This window comes from Pipistrellus hanaki (genome assembly GCF_964339955.1).
Source record: "Pipistrellus hanaki genome assembly, chromosome: 8".
NCBI classification, from domain to species: Eukaryota; Metazoa; Chordata; class Mammalia; order Chiroptera; family Vespertilionidae; genus Pipistrellus; species Pipistrellus hanaki.
Genome location: NC_140510.1, coordinates 16,375,709 through 16,387,317, shown reverse-complemented (window position 1 = coordinate 16,387,317; position 11,609 = coordinate 16,375,709). Strand labels below are relative to the sequence as shown.

The following is an 11,609-nucleotide window of genomic DNA, read 5'->3' as shown; positions in this document are numbered from 1 at the left end:
CAATTTGTATTTACAGACATGTCATATAGGGCCTATAAAAATTATAAATAGCTTAATAAATTTATAAGCCTTATAACTCATTTGTGTCATAAACACATGGTCACCTATAAATGTCAGAATAACAGAATAATGAAGACTTATTCCCAAGCAGACTTGATCTTCAGGTCTCCTAACTGTGGTCATCTGTGTGGTTTGTTACCTCTTGGTAGATACTGGCACAGGATCGATATCTCAGGTGTTTTTGTTTATTTTATTTTTATTTTTTGCTAACACTTTTTGTATTTGGGGCCAGAGGCATCAGTGTGTTAACAAAATAATCTTTGCAGTTTCCTAGCCTGGAACAGACTGATGATGATGTTAAGCCTGGGCTGTGACCTTAAAGGTTTTAAGAATAGGAATGTTTATAGCACATGTGTCAAACACAAGGCCCGCGGGCCAAATCCAGCCCGCCAGGCCTTGCAATGTGGCCCGCACCGCGCTGTCATCACTGCACTCCACTGTCAGTTTATGACATTGTCAGTTTATGACTGTTCAGTAAACCATTCGGCCCGTGATTTAGGCTGGATTTTAGATTTTGGCCCCTTCTCTGACTGAGTTCGACACCCCTAGTTTATAGTGTCAAGAGAATGAGAAGATAAGCCACCAGAGAGGAAAAAATATTTGCTAAAAAAAAAAAAAAATCTGATAAAGGACTTTATACAAAATATACAAAGTAATCTCCAAAACCAACAATAAGAAAAGATCAATTCAGTTAAAATATGAGTAAAAGACCCAAATAGTCACTTCACCACAGAAGATATACAGATGGCAAATAAGCATATGAAAAGATGCTCTACATCATATGACATTAGAAAAATGCAAATTAAAACAACGTGATACCACTACACACCTATTAGGAGAGTAAAAATCCAGAATAAATGACAACACCAAGTGTTGATAAGGATGTGGAGCAACAGGAACTCTCGTTTATTACCGGTGGGTATACAAAAATGATATCGCCACCTTAAAAAGCAGTTTGGCAGTTTCTCACAAAATTAAGCATACTGTTACCACAGGATCCAACAATCGTGCTTCTTGGTGTTTACTCAAAGGAGCTGAAAACTTGTGTTCATGCCAAAACCTACATACAGATGTTTATAGCAATTATTCACAATTACTAACATTTGAAAGGAACCTAGATGTTCTTCAGTAGGTGAATGTATAAACTGTGGTACATCCAGACAATAGAATACTATTCAGTGCTAAAATGAAGTGAGCTACCAAACCCCAAAAGATATTAAATGTATTACTAAGTGAAGAAAACCAATTTATAAATGGTGAAAGTGAACCTCAGAACTTGAGTTCTGGGTAAGAGAGAATTCAGAGCCAAGACTCAAACCTGCAAGAGAAAGTTTGTTTTAGGAAGCAAAGCAAAACTACACTCAAAAGAAATTTTCAAGGGGCAGCTCTCTGGGGTGTGGGCTGGGGCTCCTTTTAACCTCTTGGAGGGGGTTTGTAGAGGGCTGCCTGAGAAGGCACATAGACATTCTTTAAATCGTTAGCTGAGCCCAATGCACTGGCAGAGTACATTTGTCCAGTTGTTAGCAGGGGCAGGTCTAGATATGTAAATCCAGTAATGCTAGGGCCTAGTTAAGAATGCAAATAAGCTCCTTTGACCCTATAAATAAACCTGCTGCGTGGCTGGGGAGTTGCCTTGCTGCCTCTCCATTAGAGAGGATGGCACCCACCTAGTGCCCAGCTTGATGAACCTATTTCTGTTTCTTGTCTCTTTCTTTCTCTAATTTCTTAATCCCCAGCTCCTCCACTCAGGAACCTGTCGTTTTCCGTGATGGACACGCAAAACAGAGAAACAGCCCCCCATAGGGGCTAACTGTTTTCTTCTTGGAGCTGTCCTATTGGGGCCTTTCCTGTCCTCTCCAGTCGAATGGAAGCCACTTCGGATTTCTCCAGGTCCCGTGTTCTTCTCTAAGGTGCGTGCAGGGTCATCTGCCCTATGACTATCTACATGCCAGGGGAGGAAAGCTCAGGGGGGCTCTGACCTTAATGACCAGGAATAATCCAGGAGAGGAATGGGTGCCTCACTAACAGTTCTCACTAATAGTACTTGCGCTCCCCGTTCTGCCTGTTGATAGGCATCTGTTGCTAGGTGTGCAGGACTTTGACCCTGCTCTGGCAAATGCCTATTGCCTTGCTAATCCTGGCCTATTGCCCTGATCTGCTAATGCCTGCCTGACTTCCTACCATGATATGACAGACACTCTGAAAAAGAAAAATGATGGAGACAACAAAAATGTCAGTGGCTGCCAGAGGTTGGAGGGGTGGAGGGAGGGAATAGATGGAACTTGGAGGATTTTTAGGGAAGTGCAATTATTCCATGTGATGCTATAATGATGAATACATATTATTCTATGTTTGTTCAAACCCATAGAATGTACAACACCTGTTGTACATTCAGTACATTTATAGCAGTTCATAAAGCCTAAAGTAGTTTCACACACTTCCATGGAATTATCAGAGGTTAGTGTTGGAAGGTAACTTAGAAGTTATCTAGCCTGCTGAAACTGGTTTGGCTCAGTGGATAGAGTGTCAGCATGCGAACTGAAAGGTCCCAGGTTCTATTTCGGTCAAGGGCATGTACCTTGGTTGTGGGCAAATCCCTAGTGAGGTGTGTGAAGGAGGCAGCTGAAAGATGTTTCTAACTCTCTATCCCTCTCCCTTCCTCTCTGTAAAAAAATCAATAAAATATATATTTTTTAAAAAGTCCTCTAGCCCTCTGTTCATCTTTTCCATGAATGCACCAAGGTCTAGAGACCTTATGTAACATATCCAAGTCATTTGGCTAGGCAATGGCAAAGTTATGATTGAAAACACAGGTGGTATTTTGCTCCTAAATGTGACTTTTGTTATATCTTATCTATATTGGGTATGTAGAGCAATGTTTTCCAACAATAGCTATTGCTTATAATCATTTACAAAATACCAAGATTTTCCCATCTAATTCCTACACAATCTTCCAAGGGGCATATATTATTTTCCCATTTAAGGAATGAGGAATAGAAGCACAGGGGGGTTCAGTAACACTCAGCTAATAAGAGGTAGTGTAGGAATGAGTCTGTAAATTCTAAGTGTGTGCTCCCAATATCAAAGGGTATTGTACAGATAGGGTTATTACAGGACAGGACAGATGGGGATTAGTTGAGTTGTTCAAACCATCTGTGTGAGTGATTCCCTGTGACTGGTATTTCTAGCTAGGACATATGGCAGTAGAAGGGGTGTCTGTTTTGGAGTTAGACAAATTTGGGCTGGGATTCAAACTCTAGAGAAGGCAGCCTTATCAAATGGAGTAGTTGAGTGTGGGCTTTGGTATCAATCTGACCCGTGTTTGAGTCTGAGCTTTGCCAATCACCAATAAAGTGACTTTGGGCAAGTGACTCTAACCTCTCTTTCCCATCTGTGAAATAGGGATATTAACAGTATCTATCTCACTGGGTTGTTGAAAGGAGGGAATGAGAATGATACTATTCATAAAGTATATACATAGTACTTTGTACAGCATTTATAAGGTGCTTATAGAATGTTAATGCTTTCTTTATTGTTGTTTTCATTATTATTTAACTTCTCTGAGTCTTGGTTTCCTCATTAGAAAGATGGGAAAGTGATATCTATATTATATGTAATCATTAGAGAAACAAATGTAATTGAAGTTCCTGGAACTCAATAAATGGTCACTCCAAAGTCCAGTGTGTTCTCCAGAATTCCGGAGAATTCTGTAATAAAGTTTTGAATAATTGCAGGTAAATATAAACATGTTGGGAAAGTACAGATAAGTAGTCTTAATGTCCATAATAATGTTCTGTGAGGAAATTGCTTCCAAATCCCCATTTTCCATTTTGTAAAACCACTATTGGGCAAACGAAAGCTATGGTTGGGAGAGATGTGAGCTTTGCCTGGGACCATGGATAGATGGCTGAAATGTCAACTTCAAAGTAAAGAAGCAAAATCTGTTGGTCTCTTGCCTTCCTTAGGAGTCATGGTAACCAGGCCTACCAAATCCTGAGCTAGCTGAGACATTAGACTTTGCTAAGAAAAATGACTTAAACTAGTTAAAATAGAGATGATTCCAGAAGGCTTTTGAGTGGGGATAAAGTGGTGGGTGTTCCATGTTTTTGCAGCAGGCTGCTAAGTGTGATGTTTTCTCTCAAGTGTGCCTTTTGTGCTGCCTGAGTCACACCAGGGTGGGTAGGCACTGCTTACGCTGGTGCCCAAATGGCCAGTCTCCTCATGCTCCTGGGCAGGCAGAGAAACACCTGGCTTTCTGAAACTGGTGCCTGCTTGGCCAATGATGGTGTCCAGAAAAGTCTTTTTCTATTTCTGAAGAGCCCTTAACTCTTGTCTTAATTATGAAAAAAAAAATTTAGTTTTCTATAAACACTGTCATTTTCACACTCACATGATCATGCAAAGATCAATTAATGAATTCTGAATTCCTTATCTGCATAGAGTTTAAAGCCATAAATACGCACACTCAGAATATTCTTTCTTATAAATGAGCTCATTGCTGAAGAGCAGCCTAAACTGGATCCTTTGACTATTACAACCTTCTTTGTAGAAAATAGAGGTATGGAAAAAAAAGCATTTTCCCAAGTGTCACCTGTGGGTCTTCATATAGAGAGACAAAATCCACACCTCCCCAAAATGATAGGGCCCAAGAGGGGAGAAGACATAATATTTATTGTGCAAGAACAGGAGCTGCATGATCTCATTGGACTTCCACAGACTCCGTTTCATTTTCATCCTTACAGCAACCCTGGGAGATAGACAGCCTGTCACATTTCTGTGCATCCTGCCTCCCAAACATGCCTCTCTCCTCACCTGCCTCCCTGCAATTCCAGGCAAAGCAGCGCTTCCCAACACTTCGTACGTGGCACACGTGGACAAGGGGAACATTGGCATGGTACACTGAAACAAATAGCAGGTTATTTTGGAGCATTTAGATAAGACTTGGTGAAAAATTCGTATCTATAAAATACTGCAAGAAACAGAAAATACATATATCATAGAAGCTATAAATATTGAAGCACTTTAATTTTTAAGAGAGAAACATAAGCCTGCTTTTCTGAAATAGCTCCATTATTTATTGGACATGTTCACTGAGGGTTAATTTGCAGCCAGCAAAACACACAGATTTTAAGGGTACTCTTTTGATCATTTCTGACACATGAACACATTACCTCACCTCACCCCCATCAAAACATAGAACATGTTTATCACCCTGCAGAGTTCCTTTGTGCCTGCTCTCTGTCAATGCCTGGACACCACAACAGCCACTTTAACTGCTATCTATTTCTATAGAAAGTCTGGCCCATTTTAGAGACTCATATAAATGGATAATACAGTATATACTCTTTTTTGTGTCTGCCTCCTTTTATTAAATGTAACATTTTTTCAGATTCATTCATCTTGTTGTATACCTCAATAGTTTATTACTTTTAATTGCTGAGTAATATTCCATTGCATGAACATACCATAGCTTGCTTGTCTAATATCCTGCTGATGGATACCTGGGTTGTTTCCAGCGTGGGGTTAATATGAATAAAGCTATGAAGATCCTTACAAGAGGCTATTTGCAGGCATAAATTTCCATTTTCCATGGATCAATACCTAGAGTGAAGTGGCTGGGTAATATGTAGATGCATGTTTAGCAGTTTACAAGTTTCTCAACTAATGGTACCATTTTATATCCCTACTGCCGATATAGAAAAATTCCTGTTGCTTATAAATCAATGCCAATGATTACTGCTATTAAATTTTTCCTTTTTATTGAATTTATTGGGGTGACATAGGTTAATAAAATCATATAGGTTTTAGATGTACAATTGTATAATACATTGTCTATATGTTCACCACCATAAGTCAAATCTCAGTCCATTACCACTTATTCTTCTTTACCTTATTCTACCTCACAATCCCGTTTCCCTGTGGCAATCACCATATTGTTGTCTGTGTCTATGAAGTTCTTCATTTTGTTTATTGTGTTTTTGTTTTTACTTAATCACCCAACCCTGCAACCCCCTCCCCTCTGATACTGGCTGGTTTGTAGTGATACCTAATTGCTGTTTAAATTTGCATTTCCTTGATACATATTGATGTTGAACACTTTTTTTCTTGTGCTTATTGGGCATTTATAAATCTTGTTTGTGAAGTGTTTGTTCAAGCCTTTACCCAGTTTTTATTTGGGTCATTTGTCTTTTATTTTGAGTTGTAAGAGTTCTTCATATATTCTGGATACAACTTCTTTGCCAGATTTTATTTTACAAATGTTTTTTCCCAGTCTGGGAATTATGTTTTCATTTTCTTAATGGTATTTTTTGCATGCAGATATTTTTCATTTTAATGAAGTCCAATTTATCCATATTTTATGGTTACTGCTTCCTCTATTCTTTCTATGACATTTTTACTCATACCAATGCCATGAAAAGATTCTCTTGTTTTATTCTAGAAGGTTTATAGTTTCAGCTTTTCAATTTGGATGATCCACCTGAAATCATTTTGTGTGTGATGTATATTTGGAGATTTTCTAGATTTGTGGTACCCAATACAGTGGTGTCTGACATTTAAATTTAAATAAGTTAAAATAATATTCATCTGTGAAGTCACTTTAGCCATAATTTCAAGTGCTCAGTATTTACACTTGGATAGTGACTGCCATTGGGCTTTACAGATATAGAACATTTCATCATTGCAGAAAATTCTATTGGAGTATTTTGTTATTGATTTCTAATTTAAAACTGTTGTAACCATGCTGTACTGGTGTGGCTCAGAGGTTGAGCATCGACCCATGAACCGGGAGGTCACCTGTTTAATTTCCTGGTCAAAGCATATGCCTGGGTTGCCAGTTTGATCCCCAGTGGGAGTGTGCAGAAGGCAGCTAATCACTGATTCTCATCATTTATGTTCTGTTTTTCTGTCCTTATCCTTTACTCTCTCTTTCTCTAATATCAATAAAATAAAGTATTTTTTTTTAAAGGAAAAGAACCTGGAAAAAATAAAAATAAAACAATTGTAACCAGAGAATATACTCTGTATGATTTTGACTTTTGAATTTACTTAGACTTGTTTTATGGCCCATAAAATAGTCTCTGTTGATGAATTTTTCATGATCACTTGAGAAGAGACCACAATTCTTTTCTGTTGCTGGGTATAGTGTACTATAACTGTCAGTTTAATTGAGCTGTATTGTCTGAGTCTTTGCTGATTTTTTAATCTACTTGCCCTATCAACTGATGAGAAATGGGTGTTAAATTCAACAATAATTGTGGATCTATCTGTGGTTTTCTTTATTTCTGTCACTTAAAAAATTGTTATATTGCCTTGATCACTCTTTTATCACTATGAAATGTCTCTCTGTATTGGCAATGCCCAGGTCCTTTGTTATAAATTTAGTAATAATAGGTTTTTAATGTTTAGAATTTGTACATTATATCCTTTCCATTTTTCATTCTTTTATTTTCAACTTTTCTGTCTTGGTGTTAAGGTATGTTCTTTGTCAAAAACCATATACTTTGGTCTTTTTTTTGGTCAGACTGGCAATCTTTGTCTTTCAATTTGGCTTTTCTAATCCTATGCAATTATTGATTGTGAAGTCACTGCCAGCATGGCCTTGGGTTCAAAGGCTTGGAGAAAGGGCTGAAGTGCAAATTAATACACAAGACAAGAAATATAAATTTGGAAATTATGGGGGAAGCCATGGAAAGCTTAGCTATAGTAGTCAAGTTCCACTGAGTTTCTGTTTCCATCTGCTTCTATTTACTAGAACACACAATTGCCTTTTAGGAATACAAACATACATATCAATGGTAATGTTTAGTAAACAGTAAGATTATCAGGTTGATGGAGTTTGCTTTAGGCCATTGAGTCAGCATTAGGTAATAAAATGCAAATATTCACCCTGTGAATATCGAAGAGCCCAATTCAGTCTCCTGACTGGACTTCTCACATTTATATTAATTACTGTTGATTTTGGTTCTCAGCAATTGACATATGTGGATTTTCATCTACTGTAGTGATATTTGATTTATATTTTTCCATCTAACCTTTGGTTTCTTGTTCCTCCTTTTATGCCTCTTTTATTGTATGTGAATTAAGTATTTTTTAAGTATTTTTTGTGTTAATTATAATCATCAATCATGCTTCTTTACATTATTTTTTAGTCCTTGACCTAGAGATTTTAATATGCATTGTTGTGGGTGATCAGGCCAGCAAGGGAGGGGCTAATCATCAATTGCACCTCAATAAATCACACCTGAGCTTTGAATCCTGCTATGTGGCCATTTGGAGCATGAATTTTAGTGGGTAGAGGTGGAGCTAGGTTCTAACTGTAACATGAGCAGCTAGTTTGTAGTGTCAGGTTTTAGACCTCCATTAGTAACCCAAGTGTAAGAAGTTCCTAGGTAGGTTAGACTGAGGATATATGTGTCTAAAGAAGAAATGTATTTTGCCATCACTTTGGAGTTAGATTTGCTGTTCCTGGGAACACATTCAGGTTTAGTTTGTAATTGAAGGTATTTTGTTCTGTGCAAGGATTCCAACTTTCTCTTCCTTTCCTGGGCCATGAAGATGATTTTGTGGAAGAAGAAACTCTGCAGGCAGCGTTACCTGTGGGCCCTGGGCTGCTATTTGCTGCTGGCTACTGTTTCTCTGAGATTCTATCTCAGATTGAAATGCGACTTTGATTCCCTGGATCTGGAGTCCAGGGACTTTCGAAGCAAGCACTGTAGGGACATCTTGTACAAGTCCCTGCAGTTGACAGCAAGTAGATCCATCAACTGTTCCAGAATCATCCAAGGGGATAAGGAAGCAGTGATTGAGGCTCTCCTGGACAGGCTGGAGGTCAAGAAGAAGCGGAAGCCTTTCACAGACACTGACTACATCAATATGACCCGAGACTGTGAGAACTTTAAGACCAAAAGGAAGTTCATACAGTACCCTCTCAGCAAAGAGGAGTTAGACTTCCCTATTGCATACTCTATGGTGGTCCACGAGAAGATTGAGAACTTTGAAAGGCTGCTGAGAGCTGTGTATGCCCCTCAGAACATATATTGTGTCCATGTGGATGAGAAGTCCCCAGACACTTTCAAGGAGGCAGTCAGGGCAATTATTTCATGCTTCCCAAATGTCTTCCTGGCCAGTAAGTTGGTTCGGGTGGTTTATGCCTCCTGGTCCAGGGTGCAGGCAGATCTGAACTGTATGGAAGACTTGCTGCGGAGCTCAGTGCCCTGGAAATACTTCCTGAACACTTGTGGAACAGACTTTCCCATAAAGACCAATGCCGAGATGGTTCTGGCCCTCAAGATGTTGAATGGGAAGAACAGTATGGAGTCCGAGATACCTTCTGAGAACAAAAGATCTCGCTGGCAATATCACTATGAGGTAGCAGACACCATATACAGAACTAAGAAGAGGAAGAACCCTCCCCCTGATAATGTACCTATGTTCACAGGGAATGCCTACATTGTGGCTTCTCGAGGCTTTGTCCAGCAGGTCTTGGAGAACCCCAAAGCCTGGCAACTGATGGAGTGGGCCAAAGATACCTACAGCCCCGATGAACACCTCTGGGCCACGCTTCAGCGTACGCCATGGATGCCTGGCTCTGTTCCGTACCACCCCAAGTTTCACATGTCAGACCTGACTACCATCGCCAGGCTGATAAAATGGCAGGGCCATGAAGGAGACACCAGCATGGGGGCACTTTATGCACCTTGCTCTGGAATCCACCAGCGGTCCATCTGTATTTATGGCATTGGGGATCTTCACTGGATTCTTCAGAACCATCACCTGTTGGCCAACAAGTTCGACCCAAAGGTGGATGATAATGTTCTTCAGTGCTTAGAAGAATACTTACGGTATAAGGCCATCTACGGACTGTACGCTGAGGTACACTGAGAGAACTGCTACCTCAGATTGAAATGTGGGGCAAGAACATGGGCAAACATGCCCAGATTGTGCTGGGACTGTGTGGAGGGGGAGACCAGGTCTCTGGAATCCACGGCATCCCACAGGGGTAGGGAGCTGCTGTTGGAGTGTGGGTAAGTATCGATAGATCTGTTGCCTTGCAAATTGCTATCCCGGATGAACACTGACTTAGTTCATTCCACTCCCAGTAGCCCCTGCACTGACTTTCTCACAGAGTGAGCATAAGAACTAGTTATTTGGGAGAGCCATGGAGGGAAGTGTAACAGGGGACCCTGGACTTTAGTTGATTGCTTGATGTCCACCTTTTTCATTCTGTGGATATGCCATTTCTAATCATTCTAGGCTTGGTAGGGAGAAGGGGAAGTTTGATGGAAATAGGGCCTTCTCTTGTACTATTAACTTAAAAATAAATAGCTCCTAACTCAAACCTCTACCTCTGCTTTCTGTTTGGGAAGCCAGAAATTAACATAAAAGTGTGATACTTTTTTTCCTATCACTATTGGTGGCATTTAAAATTTCTCATGGCTGGCCCAAGTCTCCTCATTATTCCAAAATGATCATGGCAGGCTGTATTAACAGCAAATTCAAAAAAATATATAGAGAGGTACAGAGCTGATGCTTTCATTGTTGAAAGCCCTCCTCATGTTGTTCACATGGCCAGATTCGTGACTCTTCTGTATGGGAAAAGGCAGGGTGATTTAACTAATCGGACCACAGTATCTTTATGGGAAAATTACAACCCTAATTTAGCTGGCTTCAAAGCCAAAGTTCCATAACAAAGGTAATAGCTAGTTTAGGTAAGGTCACCATATAATTTATTGTCCAAACTGGAACACTTTTACAGGAGGGAGGGTGGCTATACTATTAAAATTATGTAGGAAAACAAGAATAAACTAGGACTGTTAGATAAACCAGGAAATTGGGTTATTTCACATTTAGGCCTTTTGAGTGAAAACTCTTAAGTATGGAAGAGTCATTATTTGGGGTTCTTTGGCTTATATATTTTCTTGTGGGGAGACAATTTTGTGTGTGTGTATTTGCCTTCACTCCCCATAAATGTTACCCAGTGAAACAATGATTTCTGAAGCTCCAGAGATAATTGTCATAGCATTATGACAATTATATTGGCTATTGGTAATACTCTTCTGTGATGGACAGGAGATATTACAGAAAAAGAGGCATATCTTATATATAGTACAGTTGATCTTCTGCATACAATATGCTTTGGAAAAATGATTTAAATACAAATTAATTTGTGTAATTTGAATGCTGTTCCCATTAACATGTCATGATATTGTTTCTTCATTTCTGATTATGACTCAAACAAGTGTTTCCCTCATAATCAACTCTCCCTCTAACCCATGTACTCTGAGGTAGTTATCACTTTCTGACGGTGAAGTTTCTATTTATAATGACTGCTTTTGGTAAAGTTGTACTTTTTGGTAATGGGTGTTGCCACCACCTGAATCATATTACTGAGTCTTCTTCACCTTGTCCCCAGTCCCTCCTCCGAGATGGCTGACGGATAATCATGGGCTCTGTAGATGAGGCTCAGTAAGGCCTCTTCCCAGCAGGGGAGCTGACAGACACCCTCACTGCTGTGGGAAATGGGCAGAAAAGGTTCCCGGAATGCACGC

The 11,609-nt window shown here is 39.5% G+C and overlaps 1 protein-coding gene across 1 annotated transcript; it reads left to right on the top strand.

The window, feature by feature from the left end:
• Nucleotides 1-1,853: 1,853 nt before the first annotated feature.
• On the top strand, nt 1,854-9,942 carry LOC311626915 (beta-1,3-galactosyl-O-glycosyl-glycoprotein beta-1,6-N-acetylglucosaminyltransferase 3-like; the record flags this gene model as incomplete). Its single annotated transcript, XM_084892843.1, has 2 exons — nt 1,854-1,970; nt 8,581-9,942. Exon 2 carries the CDS (start codon nt 8,611-8,613, stop codon nt 9,940-9,942), a length of 1,332 nt encoding a protein of 443 aa, XP_084748969.1. The 5' UTR covers nt 1,854-1,970; nt 8,581-8,610.
• Between the last annotated feature and the right edge of the window lie 1,667 nt (nt 9,943-11,609).